This window comes from Sinocyclocheilus grahami, unplaced genomic scaffold (assembly GCF_001515645.1).
Source record: "Sinocyclocheilus grahami isolate Dianchi unplaced genomic scaffold, SAMN03320097.WGS_v1.1 scaffold303.1, whole genome shotgun sequence".
NCBI classification, from domain to species: domain Eukaryota; kingdom Metazoa; phylum Chordata; class Actinopteri; order Cypriniformes; family Cyprinidae; genus Sinocyclocheilus; species Sinocyclocheilus grahami.
In genome coordinates this window covers 549,265-568,485 of record NW_015505482.1, presented here as the reverse complement: position 1 = coordinate 568,485, position 19,221 = coordinate 549,265, and the positions used below count along the sequence as shown (strand labels likewise).

Below are 19,221 nucleotides of genomic sequence, written 5' to 3'. Positions count from 1 at the left end.
CTTCTGTTTCATGCCCAACACACACACACACACACACACACACACACACATTCAAACTCAGGCACACAGTAAAAGCAGCATTCAGTACAACTCTTGTACCGAAGTGGATTTTGTGGACCAGCTCACTCAGTGACAGCGGTGTGAAGTTAACGGCTCCCTTTTCGGAGAAAATGGCAGGAAGCCGGCAGATTGCCCCCCCTCCCACACACCTTTTTCTCTCAGAGGTATTGTGTGAGGTGAGAGAGAGAGTGAGAGAGGTGTCACCGTCCTTCCCCTGAGGCGATCAGTATGGAGGGTCTGGGCTCATCACCAGCTTGGCTCCAAACAATCAGGACCTCACGGCAGGAGCTGCGCACACACAAACACGCCCCTTTCCACCGAAACAGTGCTATAGCCAGGCCGGGGGAGCTGAGCTGACCACTCTCACAAGCAGCTTATCTGTCCAGTGACTACTGAGTATGTTACTCAGTTGCAGTCTTTTTTAACAGGTTGCAGATAGTGTTAAGAACATAGTTAAAAATATTTCTTCAACACTGCAGTACGGAATATATGACCCTCTAGCGATTGAGGTTTAAAACAGTTACTGGTGGAGAAACTTTTGTTTTGGTAATTATGTGAGTTGATTTTTAGTGCAGATTAATATGATTGTTTTAAGCGTGTAACCGTGGTTACAGGTGATAGTTGTATCTGAGTGAATGTCGCTAATGACATCAAAACTAATACAATATTAAAAATAAAAAGTTAAATATCCATAAATAATGTCTTTTGGGTCCGTAACTGTACATGGGCTGTAATTCTCTTTCATTTACCTACTTGTACCAAAGATGAATGACATGAAACTGGTCATTCCTGGCTCAAATTCTAAATCATTATTATAAGCTTACCGTTGTGAATTAGGAAACACTTACTTTTTAAGTACTTTCTCATTAATTGATATATGTTTAGATGTTAAAAATATATATATATAGAAAATAAAAAAATCATCCGTATTGCAGCTTTAATTTAATTTCATTCTTCATGCCATGAGAAACTGGCTTTGATTTAATAGGAATACTTTTATAATGCACAGCAATCAACTCAACTCACAACATTTGCAAATATGAAAAACACACACAAATTCAATTTCATCCAAAGGAAGTAAATAAAGTGCAAACAAAATAGAATTAGGGTGTCTGTTGCATTGAGCACTTCCAATGAATAGATATGAATTACTTATTTGAGTTTAAATTATTATTACTTTTACACATAATTAAATATGTAAGAGAGAAAAGACAACAGATTGAACAAACTAGCTCAGCTATGAAAGAAAATCGGTTGCCTGTGTCGTCAGTCAGTTACACAATTTCATTATAAACTTACAACAACATGTAGAATCCCATGACTGACCAATCAGAATTGAATATTCCAGAGTGCAGTGCACTACAGAAACAGGATAAAGATAAGTCTGATGTCTTTCTCGATTCTGTGTTTGGCTTTATAAAAGAATTCACCACAAACTTGAAGCAGTCTCACTTCAAGGTTTGTCCTCCTCTCGCCTCTTGCTCACTCTCATTCTTTTACCCCACATCCTCCTTTTTTTCTTTTTTTCTGCTGGCACAATTATGGAGAAAAAGGACAGAAGGAGGAGGATGTGAAAAGAAAGAAGTGGGAAAAAAGGGAGGAGGAAAGTAGGAGAGACAGAGAGATAAAGTTGGGACACTCCGGCCCCTCTGTCTCTGATAACTGGCTCCAGAGTCTGTGGGGGTTAGGGATTCCTGTCTGCTCTATCGGGCAAACACACACACACACACAGATCCACCCGTCCTGCATTCCTGAGACCGCATGAGGAAGCGGCCGTTACTGTCCTCCCAAACAGTCCATTTCTTTCCCCCTCTCGCTCCACATCCATCCTCTCTATCCCTCTATTTTTCCACCACTTCCAGCCTCCATTCCTTCTCTTCTGAGGAATTACAACTATGAGGTCAATTATGTCTCTTTCCTTCATTTGCTATTTTCCTCATCTTAACCGCTTCTCTCCCTCATCTTCTTTCTATCCTCTGGTCCCCTGCGCTCCCTCTATGTCTTTCCATCTCCTTTATACGGTCTTTCTCTTTTTCTCCTATGTTTGTTACCAAAATCTAGTTAGCCTTCATATTTGGCCATTTTAAAACATCAGAGGTGCACACCCAAAGCAAAGTCTGCTCCAGAAGTTAGTTACTGACATTAAAATGGGAGAAGGAGAAAAAACTCCAAAAATCCAAGTTGGCAGATAAAGTTGACAGTAGAAATAAATATAAATATTTAAACAGTTGGCTATTTTACACAATATTTGTGTGTGCTGTTTGTCTTATGGTTATAGACTTATTTGATCATATTATTAGCTTAGCAGCTTGCTAATTTTAAAGTCTAGTGGTATTTATGGGTCATAGTTCAGGGTATATGCCATGCTTAATTGAACTTGAATGAAAATTAGGCTTTTAAAGAATAATTGACCCACAAATTAAAATTCTGTCAGGACCACTATCGTCAAAATGATAGATACTTAGCATAAAGTTTGGTTTGGCAGTATGGTTCTGTTCTGGGCAAAAAACCTCCCTGCCCATCCATGCAGCCTGTCATGAATGAGCAGGGAGAGCAGCAATAATAACCCCCCCAGGGTTAACAGAACAGAACAAGGCAGATATCATTAATGTACTCAATGATATTTAAGTGTAACACTTCATTCAAGATAAAAGAGTCTGATTAGCAAGGAATATCAGAAAGCTAAGTCCTGACTGTGGCGAAAGGTGGAGCTGGGGATGGAGGAGGGTAATTTGCTCCGAAGCAAGCTGAAAAGCTGCTGAATATTACTGAATACAGCTTATATAGAAATGCCGCGATAGGTGTCGTATTCCTATAGGTAGATGTGATCAGCTGAGAATCAGCTGATGCAAACTTGACTCACGTGACCTGCCAGAACTAACGCTAAAGCTTAAAAAAGCTAAAGCTTTTGTCATTACTTACTCACCCTCATGTCGTTCTAAACCTGTATGAGTTTCTTATGATATTTCTTTCTTAAGATATTTTGAAGAATGCTTGTAATCAAACAGTTGATGGTCCCCATTGACTTCCATAGTATTTCTTTCCCTACTATGGAAGTCAGTGGGGACCAACAACTGTTTGGTTCTTCAAAATATCTTTTCTGTTCAACATAAGAAAGAAACTCATACAGGTTTGGAATGACATGAGGGTGAGTAAATGATGACAAAACTTTCATTTTTGGGTAAACTATTCCTTTAAGTATAGACATGAATCCTCAATTAGCTAAATTAAATATGGTGTTGTATCTGTCATTTCCTTCAGAATAAAACTGAAATCGTGATGTGACAGCACGATTATCAAAATCTCAAGGGCTGCTATTTGTATAAAAATATGTCTCTGAGCGACTTGAGTAGTAAATGCTGCTTCTCAAACTCATCTCTGCAACTGCTCTGAGTTTGGGTAGCTTATACTTGTAATGAGAAGCGCCAAGAAGCTTCCTGTGGTTTTGAGCTAAAATTGCCAAATTGTGCAGCCCTACAAACAAGCATTTTATTTTTTTACACCATTTTTTATTTTATTTTAAATTGCAATCAAAGTTCAATTTTTTCCCCCAAAATCATGCAGCCCTAACAGTTGTCTGTGTAGAGAGCTGACAGCACAATGGCTCAATAGATTGGAACAGAGCTATTTTCATACATTTTCACTCATCCCTTCTTTCTAGCTCAGTTCTCTCCGCTCATGCCCCAGTCGCGCTCTGTCATTAGCTCTGATGCGTTCTGATGAGGCTTCACAGAGAGAGTGTGTAAAACTGTGTGGCGTATTACCCACATGTCAACGGGGCCAGCTCTGTGGCCCCCACCACAAGTGGAAGAGGAAGTGACACGTCAGCTAGCTTAAATAAAACCCTGATTCTCTAACTCTCCGTCCGTCATACTCTAGAGGAGGACATGATTCTGCTGATTTGATCACATGCAATTAATTTCAACGACCCAACTCTCCTCTGGCGAGAGGGAATAAGACACTTCCGTTTTACTTTCTTCCCCTCTCTTTTCTCTTTCCCACTCTTGCCCCTCCTGAAAACCTCCTTATTGTTCCATTTTAGATCGGTGCGTCAGTCACGGTAACCTTGTACAGAGTTATATTAAGATTCCAGCAGATCACACACTAGCCTGCGTCTCTCATTGTACTAATGAACTCTTCTGCTTACTGAAGAACTGTCTTAATATGTAGAACATCTACATGAAATGTTGTTGCCATGGAGCTCCAGTGACTATGCGTGGCAGACGCGCACATTTTGCACGAGGTTGTATGACGTGTTTTGACAGTGGCAGGATTACCGGTTCTCGGAGGTCCCCTTATAATTGGGGATGTTTTTATAGTTCAATGACCTATTATACGTCAAAAGATCAAGGGAATTTTGGTTTCTCAGGTTATGACCCCTTTAAGATTTCAAGATCACGTGCAGTCCCATCATCTCTCATTATAAATTGTTGGCTCTCGCATTCACTTCCACTGTGTCGAGTTGAAATGTAGAACCCTCCTGTTGCCATGGAGCTCCATTGACCATGTGGATCTGCAGACTGCATGTCGGTCACATGGAGTTGAAGTTGTATGGTGTGTTTTGATAGCTGTAGAATTACCTGCGGAACTGGGAATTTGTACATGAATGATCATTCAATACAATCATTTCTAATGGTTTATTAAAACATTGAGTGGCTTTTGACCCGGTCGACACTGCTGACGATGAGGTTTGAGGTTTTTTTGTTTGGAATCGTATCGTGTGTCAGATAATCTGACATTTAAGTACTCTATCTGATCGCCTTATCCGCCTGAAGACCTGGCGTCTCCCTCCTGCTCATTTCTCCTTAGGCTTTCCATTTGGCCTCATACCTGGAGTCTGTCTACACTCTTATGGCAGACCTTTACGTCTGTACTGACCACTTTAAGTTTTAATTCTCGCTCAGTCGCTCTCTGAGCTTATTCTTCTGGCTCCTGTGTTCTTCTTCGCCCAAGACAGAAGTTACCAAGGATACGGCCATACAGCCAAGCTTGATACAGTTCATGATGAGTCAGATGTATATACAGTAATCGTGGGACAGGACACATACACATGTAGGCCCAGTTTACACATATTATTAAAATCCAAAGTTGTCATTTGCTCTCTGTTTAACTTGTATAATTTTACATGTTTCAGAGTTAGGATATTGAGTGAGAAAAAAATGTAGGGCATGACCAGAAACCGTTAGCACATTTAGCCCAGAACAGATGTTAATACCAGGTGTAAACATTTATGATAACCTATTATTTATTTATTTTTTTGCCACTTTTTTGTCAAGGACAGGTGAGATAATTCGAAATTACTGGGGGGGGAAATGGGGATGGGAAATTACTAAAGCCACAATTAAACTTGGGAATTGTCTGGACAGAAATGCACCGCCAGGCCGTGTCTCCATTACTGTCAAATTTACAGTAGTTTGACCTCATTCAAAGTGTCTGTCAGCAGACATTCCTCAAAGGTACAACACACTCCAGCGTCTATCAGCTGTGTGGAAACTTTCTGTATGAAAAATGTTTGTAATGTGTATGTTCAAGCTCCAAAATTAAGTCGCTAAGTGCCAAATGTTAGTAAAATTGTCTCCATTTGGCTGGTAACTTTATTAGGATTTGCAACATTATACGTGGCTTAAATTGAACTGTAAGAAAGATAGTCTGACTTTTCACTGATGTAAGAGACTTAGCGACATAGGCCTATCAAAGAAGACTTTTAATAACATTTTTCCTCAGTAAAAATTATCTAGTGTGGTGACACATACTATTTGTGCAATATTCCTCCCATTAAGCCACGAATATATTAGGGGGAAAAATCATGATGCATCTTCATGTTTTATGCAGTTTCAGAGAGACTGAGACTCATCTCATATATGATGCTGTGAATGACCTGCGTTGTTTGTCACAAATATATAAGGGAGTTAAAAAAAGCTTTAATATTCCATTATACAACAGTTAGTTCCGGTCCTTGAATCTGATTGGTTGTGCAGCGTTCCAAGAGTGCTGATATAACAGTCCAACAACACTGGGTCTTTTTAGTGTTTGTATGGCTCTGCTTATCTGTGTTTGCATGTTTCCGACTGTCAGCGTGTTCATTAATAAATTTTTCAGTGACTGTTTCTGTAGGTTGTAACATTACAACAGTGGGAGGCCTCTTTATGAGTGAGGCAATCATTCATTAAACTGATTTGTGCATACACACTGATTTATTCGGGAACAAAACAATTGGCTTTCTTTAAAAGTGAGTCATTGAATCATTCACTCAACCAATTTGCTTAAAAACACTGATCTGAATATTCCTACTTCACTACTATATAGTAGATGAAAAATAGCATGTGAAATGAGTAGCATGTCCAATTTCATAGTATTCATAATACAGTAGGCAAAAAGTAACTGGATGACCTAGTAATTCTGACAAGATTCTGAAGTGTGCATCTGATGAACACTTTACGATCACATGAGGCCACAGAAATGTTGTGAATGGCAGGGAAGTGACACAACTGATGGTACAGGTGCATCTCAATAAATTAGAATGTCGTGGAAAAGTTATTTAGTTTATTTCAGTAATTCAACTCAAATTGTGAAACTTGGCTCAATTTTGGCTCACATTTAACAAAAACCCACCAATTCAATATCTCAACAAATTAGAATATGGTGACATGCCAATCAGCTAATCAACTCAAAACACCTCCAAAGGTTTCCTGAGCCTTCAAAATGGTCTCTCAGTTTGGTTCACTAGGCTACATAATCATGGGGAAGACTGCTGATCTGACAGTTGTCCAGAAGACAATCATTGACACCCTTCACAAGGAGGGTAAGCCACAAACATTCATTGCCAAAGAAGCTGGCTGTTCACAGAGTGCTGTATCCAAGCATGTTAACAGAAACTTGAGTGGATGGAAAACATGTGGAAGAAAAAGATGCACAACCAACCGAGAGAACCGCAGCCTTATGAGGATTGTCAAGCAAAATCGATTCAAGAATTTGAGTGAACTTCACAAGGAATGGACTGAGGCTGGGGTCAAGGCATCAAGAGCCACCACACACAGACGTGTCAAGGAATTTGGCTACAGTTGTCGTATTCCTCTTGTTAAGCCACTCCTGAACCACAGACAACTTCAGAGGCGTCTTACCTGGGCTAAGGAGAAGAAGAACTGGACTGTTGCCCAGTGGTCCAAAGTCCTCTTTTCATCTTTTCATGATTTAAAAAAAAAAACTGAGTTATCTGTTTTTGCAAATAAACTTAATATACAGAACATACTTTTAGTGATTGTGGGGCAGTTGCTAATTCAAAATAAGTATCTACTCAGAGAGTCTGCGATTTTGTATCAGTGAGTCATTCACTGAACAGATTCATTCAAAAACACTGATTCATGAGTGAACCATTGATGAGTGAATCATTGAGTCATTTACTGAACTGATTTGATCAAAAACACCAAGACTGTGTTGCTCAAAGATGCAAAGGTTAATTCTGTGGTGGTTTTGCTTGGTACTTTTTCATTGGCTGAGTAAAAATAGACAAAGTAACTCTCAATTTTGACTCAAAAATTAAGTTACTGAATATTATCTTCTTATTTAACTGTAGTATTAAAAAGCATGGCTGTGATTGTACTGATATTCAGGCCAACAGCACTTTTGCTCATGTGATTTAACTTGATTGACTGTTTTTTTTTTAGTCACTAAATCATTCACTCAACCAATTTGTTCAAAAACACTGTCTGCATCCAAATATGTCTGATTTAGTATATCCAAATTCACAGTATTCATAATACAGTGGGCCAAAAGTACCCGGATGACCTACTGCTTAGGTAGAGATTCTTAAGTGCACATCCAGTGGATACTATCCCATAAGGCTGTAGGAGAGGATTTGTGAACGGCAGTGAATTGACACAGCTGACACTAGTAGGCCACATAACAATGACAACATGCAGTGATGCATTTCTGATAAAGCAATCGTTAAGAACTATTCAGAACAATTCACATTGAGATTCATTTTAGACTTTGTGTACGTGTGTTTGGACATCTAAAAAGGGCCGGTCCTGTTGCCTTACCCTGATTTCTGGCCTGTGCTCTGGATTTAGCGTCGGTCACACCCTCCCCAGAGTCGTGCTTTTAGCACAAAGCCCTGCGTGTTTGCTTCCCCTCTCCACCCAGCATTCCATTTTCCCCAAGATCTCCTCTCTCCCACTCTCTCCAGCCCTCCCTTTCTCTCTCCGTCTGTCTTTCTCTCTCTCTTACGCCCTCTCTCTTTCTGCCACTCGCACTTTCTGCCACTTTGTGCTCCCTCTCTCTCTCTGCTTTGCTAAGCTGCATTAACTCACCAGATTACCTTGAGCCCTGCAATCCTCCACTCCCCCTCTCCACCTCCACCCCTGCTCACGCTCATCCTCTCGTCTTCTCCGTCGCCCACTCAACTCCCCCCACTATCATTACCCACACTTCTCCTCTCGTCTTTCTCCCTCCTTTCTAGCCTTCAGGGTTTGTTTGATTTATTTTTCCTCTATCTATCTCTCTCTCTCTCTCTCCTCGGAGGTTGTGGCCCGACTAGTCCCTAAGATTTAACAGCAAGAGAGAGAGAGAGAGAGAGAGAGAGAGAGAAATAACAACCTCTCTTTTACTTTCCATCATGCCTCCTCTTTCTTAGTTTTTTTCCCCTCTCATCCCCCTCTCCCACACTGCTTTTAAATTGCCTCTGAATTCTTCGGCTTTTTTAGTGCCTCCCTCCCTCCATTCCTTGGAAATTACTTTTTACCCTTTCAAACTCCAACCACGCTGAGGAAGCAGGCCTGACCTTCCCCTCCCTACCCATAAGCCCGCTGGACACATGGGTGGCGTGTGTATGTTTACATACATGTGCGTTTGCTGTCCCGAGGGGCTGTTTATCATGGCTAATGAGTGTGTCTGATGTGACGATGTAGTAGATAAGAGTTAAACGCGACAGCTTAAACAGCTCTCTGTGTGTCTTATCACCGAACAAAAACAAACTCCACGCTGTGTGTGCGCAAACCTGATCCCTGTGCGAGATGGAGAGCGTCCAGGGACACCGCGAAACCGGCTGAAACAAAAGACAGTGTTGAGTTTCAGCCGGGGAGGGTCGTAATCGCCACAGCAGCTGGAACAGAGGGTCACGGGGTCAAACCCTGTCAGCTGACCCTTTTCTCTCGGCCTTTCTGTGTTGTTCTCTCGTTTATTGTGCTTTAATAGACATTCGCCCAACCCCATCCCCTCCAATAACCATTAACACGCACAGATCACACACTCTCCACGCTCACAAAAAGCTCTTTCAGAGACGAAGCCCGCATTCAGTGCTGCACCACAAGGTCTTACATTAGCCACTACACGTGTGCTTGTTCGTGTTCCTGAATGCATATTTTCTCATGCCGAGAGTTTACGTTCTTGCGCACAATAAACAGATACGTTTGAACCAGCGGACACCCACGCGCAGACGCACACACCATCACGCGCGGACACAAAGCCAACACCGTGGGTCCGCCTATTTGTGTCTACTCTTAAAAGGGTGTTTTATTTAGCATAAATGTTGAAGCCAAGAGTGCCTGGCTGCCATGGCAACCACATTAAACTGAGATCCCCTTTGCAAGAAAGAATCAAACTGATTCAGCCGTTCTCTTATGAGGGGAACGGGGGACAATACGCGCCATTATTCCCACTGTAATCTCACTCAGTGTGACACAACACTTCAATCAGTGCCCATTAAAGCTTTCGGATTACATACGTGAACAAAGATTCCACAAGCGTTCCTCATTCACTTAAGCTGCTATCTAAAACAAAGGCGTAACAATGCCTCCTGTATCCCGGCGTACGTCTTGAGTGGGACGTAATAACGGCAAATAATCTCGAATGATATGAATTGAATGAAATAGTATTTCAAATATCAGCATTCATTGATAGTATGTTATGCTGTGTAGTATATGGTGAATAGCTAGTGCCATCAGTGAATACCTGAAGGCTCTCTTAAGGCTCTTTGCAAAGATTTTTGCACCGATTTGCCATATAGAAGAGTCAACGTTAGTTGCTGAAAGTCAGTCTGCAAAATTGGGTAGTTGAAGTTGACAGATTTCACAGAAAATCACGTAGTGTTTAATAGGCACCGATTGTTTACCTTCAGAATTTCAGTCCATCCAGTCGGTGGATGTCAAACATGATTTTAGAACACATATTGTTTTCATTTGTCATCGTGTTCTAGAGTTCGTTGTTTTGGAACAACTTGAAAGTCTGGTAGTGTGTGATCCTCAATCGTTTATTTGTATGATGTCCAGTTTTTCTCGCTAACCATTTACAAAGTCGGCAAGTGTATGATTCCTATAGTGTTTTAAAATCTGTTCAGTTTTTAAAAGTTGTGTAGTGTATTCCAGCCTTTACAGGATTTTTATACAGTGAATGTCCGTAAACCTATTAGTTTTTCTGTTTTCTGTTTAGAATCAGAATAAAGTGATGCCTGATTAAATGAGTCACTCTTTTGGGGTGTTTCTTTGCCATGAATTGGCCAATTGGGTTAGTAAATTGGTTGGGGTTTCTCTCATGCACTGAATCACTTGAAACGGATTCTCAAGCAGTAAAACTGGCAACTTCAGAATACCGAGAAGGAAAAGAGTTGTGGATGAAGTGGAGTATTTATCTGCAATCATTTAAATCAAACATGCAAAAGCCCAGTGTCTTTTACCAGCCACACTTGTATTACATTTAACATTTGCATGCTGTAGGTAAAGGCATTTTCTGACTAAAGTATAAGAACACTAAAGAAAGAAAGAAAGAAAGAAAGAAAGAAAGAAAGAAGCAAACAAAATAGTGAACACTGGATTAATGGCTGCTGAAAATTCAGCTTTGATATCAGGGGGATGAATTATATTTTAAAATATTAAAATAGAAAACACATTTTAATCAAATAAATCCAGCCTTGGTGAGCATAAGAGAATTTAACCAAAAAAAGTTTTGAATGGTAGTGTATCTAAGTACTATAATATTACCATGTGATACCCATATTACATTTAGATGTATACATTTGAAGAGAAATATATTAAATTCATTTTAAATCAAATTTTAAGGGGTTTCACTGATCCCCTTGATCCCTCTTGCACCCCCCTGGAGGTCCCCGGGCCCTTTTGAAACTCACTACTTTGGAGATGCTTTTTTTATTTTTATTTTTTATAAATACACCTTTGTACTTGTTTGGCAGTTTGTGCACTTTACACATGCTAAGCTGGTACTTTTTAAATGTTTATTTCTGTTATGCATGTTTATGACCCTGCATATCTTCCCAGCTGTGACTAATGGTACCAGATGAATCAGAACTGGCTCTGCTCATGCTGTATGTGCTCCTGCTGGAACAGCAAGACTCTCCTATAGGTTTCTATATGTGTTTGTAAACCTTCTGTGCCCGAATTGCCTGTTGATGTCTGTATATGAGACAGTATCATCTTGAAAACTCGTATTCAGACCCTTGTGTTGTCTGTAGGCTGTTTCGGTTTCCTCACACATTAGTGTAGAGTGTGTGTTTGTACATTTAGATGTGTATCACAGCGGGCTCATAACGGCTCTGGGAACGATCCCTCCTGTATCTCATGTTGAGTGGGACGCAATGAACGGTGAGATATTAGAGCGCAACGGAGTGGAATATGTGGTGTTTAAAATAACGGCATGCATCAGTATTGTGTTGGCTGTAATGTGTTTGTGTTGGGCGAGAGGTCGGGGCAGGTGTGTAGGGGGAGAAATCGGGGTCAAAGGGGCGATTTGCTCCTCTCTTCATTGTGGGTGTCTGGTCTTGGGGCATTTGGGAGCAGCGAATCCATTTTATTGATTGACTCCTGTGGCCCCTGCCCACAGATGAAAAGTGAACTTATCTAATGAATTCCCGCTTCCCATCTCCCCACTCCCCCAACTTAATTAACTCTGCCTGTGTGTTTGTGCGCACAAGTGTGTGTGTGTGTGTGTGTGTGTGACCTGTCCACTCTGCTCATTTCTTTCTCCTGCTTGTCCTTTTTTTCATTTTTCTGCTCACTTGTCAACAATATCTCTTTCCCATCTACAACTAGACTGTTATTATTGCAATTTAAACCAGTTCCTAATAAAGTTACCCAGCCAAACTTCATTTTATTACTTGCTAAAACAAATTTTTATGTGTATAGCGCTCAGTAAGTGTTCATTTTTAAACCTGACTGCAAGATAGGCATTGTTTGAGTAGACTGTTTCGAAACTATAATTACTTTTGCAGTTTAATTTGACTATTCAAACCCACATTTCCCACCTGAGCACCAAGGCTCAATGTGTCCAGACCATGCATGTTAACCACTAAGCCACAGGTCCAACAATATGTGTTTGATTTATTGTGTTTTTTTTTATGTAGACCCATTTACACACTGAAACTCTTGCACGCACGCGCACATACACACACACACACACACACACACTATTTTTGGCTGATCTTATGATTGTTTCTAAAGCTCTGAGTCGGTGAGGGTCAGTTGTATGATGGCTGCAGCCATTAACACACTTCTCCCCTCACAGACTTACACACACCTCTCTGAATTGCTTTTAATCCGCTGGTTTTAATGGAATGTTCCCCTGTGGCAATTGAGCTACACACAGGCAGACAGATATTCATGAACACACATTCAACATTTCTTAAAGAAAGAATTACATCTACACAGAATCCATGAATGAAAAACATTTACATAAATTATGGATTGTACAAATTCAAATTTAGAAATTATGAATTAATGTTGAAATCATCTTGTTTTTAGTGGCGGACATCTCCCACTCTCTTTTTCTCTCTCTATCTGTTTCTCTCTCACCTCCACATTTCTACTTCCTCTCTCATTTCTACATCTTCCACATCCTCCCTCTTATTCTGTTTCGCAATTACTTCTTTCGGCACCCGAACAGTGAGAATAAGACATGCTCTCTCTCTATGGACTTGCAGCATATAGTGGTATTCTGAAATGACTGCCACATTGCCAGGTCCAATCTGATTGGCTGGCTGCTATGTAACTTCTATGAGTCAGAGAGCACCAGTCCACCATGAGACAAAGTCATGTTTGCAAGTCACAAAGTTTGCCAGATTAGTGGTTTCCTATGGTTGAGCTAGATAGAATAGTTTTTGCATAGTGGCAAGTTAAATAGATATTCCATAAAGTCGGTTGTGGACCAACACTTGTGCAATTATTTCAAGACTCATTTCCTCTCCAATTAATTTTTTTCTATCAACTTAGGATGGTAACAATGATGTTAGATAAACTCACCCTTAAATAACATTTAAAACAAAACAAATTGTGGTTGGTTGCCTTACATGTTGGTCAGACCAGTCCAGTTCCTGTCTAAATGGGTGGTTCTTGGCCAGAATAAACTCTAAAATGGATCAGGCTGTATGGTTTTACATATTCTATGATTAACAAGCATTTCATTTTAATTTAAAAATAATTTAGAATCGAAAATGTCAGGGTGATTTAACTGATATCGTAATGGGGAAAAAATCATTAAATTAATCAAATTCTTGAAATGAAAACCTGAAGTAATTTGCCATTTATTATTATTTCTTAAAGTATATTAAGAAACTGCTTCCCTGCTTATTAATATTTGAAAAAAATGACATAGAGGGGCCTTGTGGAGACCCTCAAGACTGTGTCAATAAGTCCTTTTTGAACTTCTTATAACATGACAAGGTATGTTTAGGATGTAAATGTCATTACGGTTCAAACCCCATCACAAACTTCATATATTTATAAATTCATTACATTGGTAAAATATATTTTTTACCTACTCACATATATTCAAGGTGTGAGGAAAATGTTATTTCTGTTTACTTGATGGTTACACATGACATTTTTTCCAGTTAAATCAAAACCATTGTTAAAAATAGTGTAGTTTATACAGTACACACACACACACACACATATATATATATATATACGTATATACTGTATATATATATATACATACACAACACAAAAACAAACGGTACATTTCTAAGAGCTCAGCACCATTTTATTTCAAATAGTTTTTCTATCTTTTATTTATCTTGAACACTCTTTTGAACACTCTATTGAACACATTTTATCATCGACCTTCATGCTAACAAAAGTCAAGCTTGGCAAGACCTCTAAGGTAAATATGGGAAACTACAGCACTTATTTTCCAACAATAAAATATTTAAACCAACTTTTGCTTGTTAATGCAAATGTCACAGTAACCAGAGCAGGTTCGAATGATGGAGACTCGGTTCTTCATGAGTGACACCAGAAGAGAAGATAAGATCTTTATTGGGTCAGTGCTTCATGAGCGTCTCTCTCTCTCTCTCTCTCTCTTATCTGAGCGCCTCTCTCTCTCTCTCTCTCTCCCTCTCTCTCTCACACACACACACACACACACGCCCCCTCTCTCTCTCTCTCTCTCTCTCTCTCTCTCCCTCTCTCTCTCTCACACACACACACACACACACCGTATCTCTCTCTCTCTCTCTGGAAATGAGCCGAATCCTCCTCTAAAACACAAAGTTGATGAAGTTGCCGTGCTTGTCATTGGGAGGCCCTCAGATGAAGTTACAGTGTGTTTGTTGAGGGAGTGGGTTTATAACACTCATTATGTTTCATCCCCTCACACTGTCTCCATTTATCTGTCTGTTCTAGACCCCAGAGAATACTGTGTAAACACAATACATGCTTCAGAGCCTAGTTCTGTGTGTGTGTGTGTGTGTGTGTGTGTGTGTGCGCGCGCAAGAGAGTGTAAATGTGTATTTTCTGCAAGCGTGCTGTCCTAATGTAAGGTGTAATTAAGCGGTGTGAAGTATGGCAGGTTGTGGGCGGGTCTTGCGGTGCCATGACTGAAGCGGTTTGCCGGCTGGGCTGTCGTTCATGCCGCTTTGAGGCTTCCAGTGATCTGAGCTTCACTGACAGCTGCTTTGAAAAGCTCTTCTCTTTTAGGCTGTCAGTTTAGTCTAAACAAGCCTCTCTGGCTCTCTCCTGGTAAATAATTTTTTGTTGTTGTTGTTTTTGTTTTGTGTCTTGCCACTTTTTTTTTCACTGTTGTTCTTACAGTTTGGACTTCTTACATCCAAGCAGTCGTCCTTGTCTTTGACAGGAGAAGTGTGTATGTGTGTGTTTTGGCAGCCTCCTCTATGTTGCCTGGTTTGACAGTAGTAATGAATAGGGAGGTAAAGATTCACTTTGCTTTTTTACCCTATGTTTAAAAAATATTGAACAGCAGGGATGAAATAGTTTTATTTGTTTGATGGTTTATTTATTAGTTGTGTTTTTTATTCGGGTTGGAATTCAGTTTAGTTCCATTTTGCGATTTCATTCCTATTTTGATTAAATTTTATTCTGATTAATTTGGGGATATTTAGAGGTTATCATTGCAATGTATTTGGAGGGACAGATAGTAGCTTCAATGTAGCGATAAAAATCAGAGTGAATCTGATAATCGAAAAAAAAAAAATTTGCAACAAACTTAGGTTTATGCATTGGTTCTTGATTGTGAGGCTGCAGCCAATTGTATGAAAGATGCTGGTTTTATGTGGACAAAATTACTAGAGAAGTCTGGCATGCAACACCAGAAAGAAGTCTTAGTCTTTCACCAGAAGATTGAGTTTTTTTTAAAGGCATGGATGAATCACTCACAAGAAGATAAACAACATGCATATATAAAAAAAAGAATTCCCATTTCATGCTGACTTTAATGTCCATTTTTGCTTGCATAAAGAACATGCAGTATTTTTTTTTCCTGAAAATGTTGAAAATTATACAGGGCAGTGATTCAGACTTTTTCAAAAATGGTATTTCATCCAGTAATCTTTCACCCTCATTTAGTCAGGTCACAAGATCTTTTTTGTGATTTTAAAAAGAATTACAGGATTGTTCAAATAAAGGTCCAAATTATTTGGAAAATATTGATATATTTACACAAGCCTATTTGCCATACTTGCCAAACATGCATTAATCATTCACAAAAAGATGAATAACATGCATTTCGAAAATAAATTAATTTCCATTCATGTTGACTTTAATGTCCGTTTTTCCTTGCATAATGCATGCAGTATTTTTTCTGCTAATGTTGCTAATTATAGAGGGCAGTATTTCAGACTGATTCAAAAATGGTAATTCATCTTTTTGAATTATTCATTCAAATAACCTGGTCATACGGTTCATTTATTCAAGTCATAAGATCAAAATCTTACGATTGAAAACAATCCTTTCACAGGGAGTTTGATTGACAGGTGATCTGACCAATAATAACACAGAATCTGCCATTTTTATCAGACAAACAAACCAGACAGGAGAGTAGATTAACGTTGGGGGATTTGAACCGTAAAATGGTGTATTGACATCTTTCCTCCGTGGCTGAAACAAGATACCTCCTGATGTTCATCTGATGTTTATTTTGCACTATAACTAGTGAAGAGGAAGAGATGATTAGTTCACGTGCCACTTGAACTGAGGCGCTACAGCAATCTGTCACGACACAATAAAGAGTCACAAAATGGAATTTATTGCTTGAATTTCTTAAAAATGACAAAATTTGAAAGCTGAGACTTGGTTTCATATGTAAAGTAACCTTCTCTGTCAGTGTGTTGTCAGTTTCCTCTTTGATGTGTTGCATGAGAGCGCCATGGCTTGTCGGACATACCAACAGTAACGTTGGGGGCGGGTCTTTGCAAAGGGTCAATTAATTGGAAAATGTTTATATTATTATTATTAATAATAATAATATTATTAGTCATAAAATAAGAATTTACACATTTGTAGACATAAAACACACATGTAAAGGCTCTGCTCTGGGCCTAAACCTGTTAACTGACAAATTCCCCTCTTCTAATGTGGGTGTGTGTAATTGTGTCTTTGAGAATTCATTAACATTCCTCTCTTTTCTCACAGGTTCAGAAGTGATGGAACCCAACATTTCCGACAGCCGTGGCGAGCGCATAGACCTCCTGGTAAAGCAGGAGGAGGCCGCAGCGGGGGATGGCGGGTTTCTGTCCAGGGAGCGGGATGAAGCCGTGGCCCAGGAGAGAGCGGGCTCGGTGGCCAATCTGCGAGCCGCCCTCATGAGCAAGAACAGCTTGTTGTCTCTGGGGGCAGAGCTGCTCGGAGAGGAGAACCAGCTTCTGTTCGACTACCTGCCCAAGGGAGGACACACTCTCTCCCGTAAGTCACACTGTGATCCGCTGCTCTCGCTCATGGAGTTTCCAATAGGGAATCTTATGTTCTGATAGCATCCCACTGAGATGTAGATGTGCTCCTGTTTGAATGATATATGCTGTGTGTTACATGCTATCATTGGGTGCATAAAGACTGTCCTATAGTCTCTATAAACCATAGGGTCCTGTAGGGACTTTTAGGTACTTGTATGCTGGGATGTATGTTCTATTGAGCTTTTGTAGATCTCCTACATAAACGATGTTTCGAGAGGATCTATAGGAACTTGTATGTGGTCCTGCTAGAATGATAAAGGCTGTGCTGAGTTTTGTTACTTTATGCGTCCACAAACCTTGGAGTTTTCTAAATAGGGACTCTTAGGTTTTGGGATCTTCTGCTACTATTGAATGCTTGAAACCTCTCCTATAGGTTTCTGTATGTCTTTGTAAACCTCTGTGCCCCTGTGAAGTCTTTATGAGTAATGTAGCCTCCTACTGACTTACACGAACCCTTGTGTCATCTATAGGCTCTAATGGAATCCTATTAGTTGACCGTGTCTTAGAGACTCCGTCGGTGTGGATGACTGTGTTTGAGTGAGGAATGCATTTTCTGCATTAAGGTTATAGGTTAAAATGTATATGGGTCCAGTAATTGGTTGCCATTTCTTTAACGTTTTTCATCACTTTTAATCAAGGTCATGATTTCTCCAGTTCATTTCAGTGGTTTAAAGCAGCTTTAGATGTATTTTAGACTGTTTAAAATGAACAGCCATTTCATAGCTTTAAAGCGTACATGTAGTATTTGACCTTCATGTTCCATTCAGTAATTGTGCTCTAAAATTGTCCGTCTGAAAATCAGGTTTGCAGATATTTAAAAATGTATTAATGATGGAAAGGAAATCTTTGAAACTAAGCAAAAGGACACTTTGGGAGCATAATATATATATATTTTTTAAGACATTACAATGCAAGATGATTTTATATTTAATATTTACAAATTACTTATTTCAATTAATGAGATTGTGTTATTCAACACTGGGAACACACAAGGAATATATTTACAAAATTGCATGATGGCATATTTAGAACATTGATAATATACATTGATACACATTAAATTCTAGATGCGTGTGTTCATATCTTTTTTTATGATGGGACAATGGGAAAAAATTATGTGAAGTCTGCAGCCATGTTACTGTAGTTTGCTACTGTAGTTTGCTAACATGTAAAATAGTGTGTTGAATGGCTGCAGACAGAAGGCAGTGTTGAATCTAAATGTACTCAGCTGAGAAAGAATTTCTCGGTTACTTGTGTAACCCTCGTTCCCTGAAGGAGGGAACGGAGACGTTACGTCAGTCGTGACTGACGAATTGGGATCTCGCCCGAGAGCCCAATCACCTTCGAGTATAAACTAAACAAGCCAATGACAGTTGGCGTGCGTGTTTCGCCACGCGCACCCTGCCCCGCTGCGCAGGTATAAAAGGAGAGCGAGTGCAAACGCACATCAGTTTTTCGCTGAGGAGCCGAGACTACGCGCCCCGGCCGTACAGCGGTGGTACAGCAACTGTGGCGACAGAACGGAACGTCTCCGTTCCCTCCTTCAGGGAACGAGGGTTACACAAGTAACGAGACGTTCCCTTTCAGTCAGTCACGTTCTACGTTATTGGGATCCGTATGGAAAACTCCACTATTGCTGACCCCCTCCAGTGCCCTGCGGAAGCCGGCAAGTCCCCCCACACCAGCTGGGGCGGAAAATAGGACAGCGGCTAGGCAGAGGACACCTGCAACTGCTGTTCCATACAGTGGTACATTGGATAACACTGGGAAAGCGTCGCTCTGAGAAACCTGATGACCAAGTCGTGCTTCCCCAGAGACTTACCGTCTACTGCCTCGTGATGTGCGGCAATGGCGGCAACATACACTTTGAGGGTGGAGGGAGACAGCCTTTGCTCCAACCCATTCTGCAGGAAAGAAAGCACGACTCCGATTAGGCATCTACGGGGGTCTTCCCGGCAGGAAGCGCACCAATC

The 19,221-nt window shown here is 40.2% G+C and overlaps 1 protein-coding gene across 2 annotated transcripts in view; it reads left to right on the top strand.

Annotated features, from left to right (window-relative positions):
* The window catches only part of LOC107601343 (zinc finger and BTB domain-containing protein 46-like), a 77,995-nt gene that overhangs the window by 44,958 nt on the left and 13,816 nt on the right, over positions 1-19,221 (top strand). For both annotated transcript variants that reach the window (XM_016293503.1, XM_016293501.1), the window contains exon 3: positions 16,932-17,201. In XM_016293503.1, the coding sequence (XP_016148989.1) occupies positions 16,932-17,201 (270 nt within the window). The remainder of the gene's footprint in view (positions 1-16,931; positions 17,202-19,221) is intronic.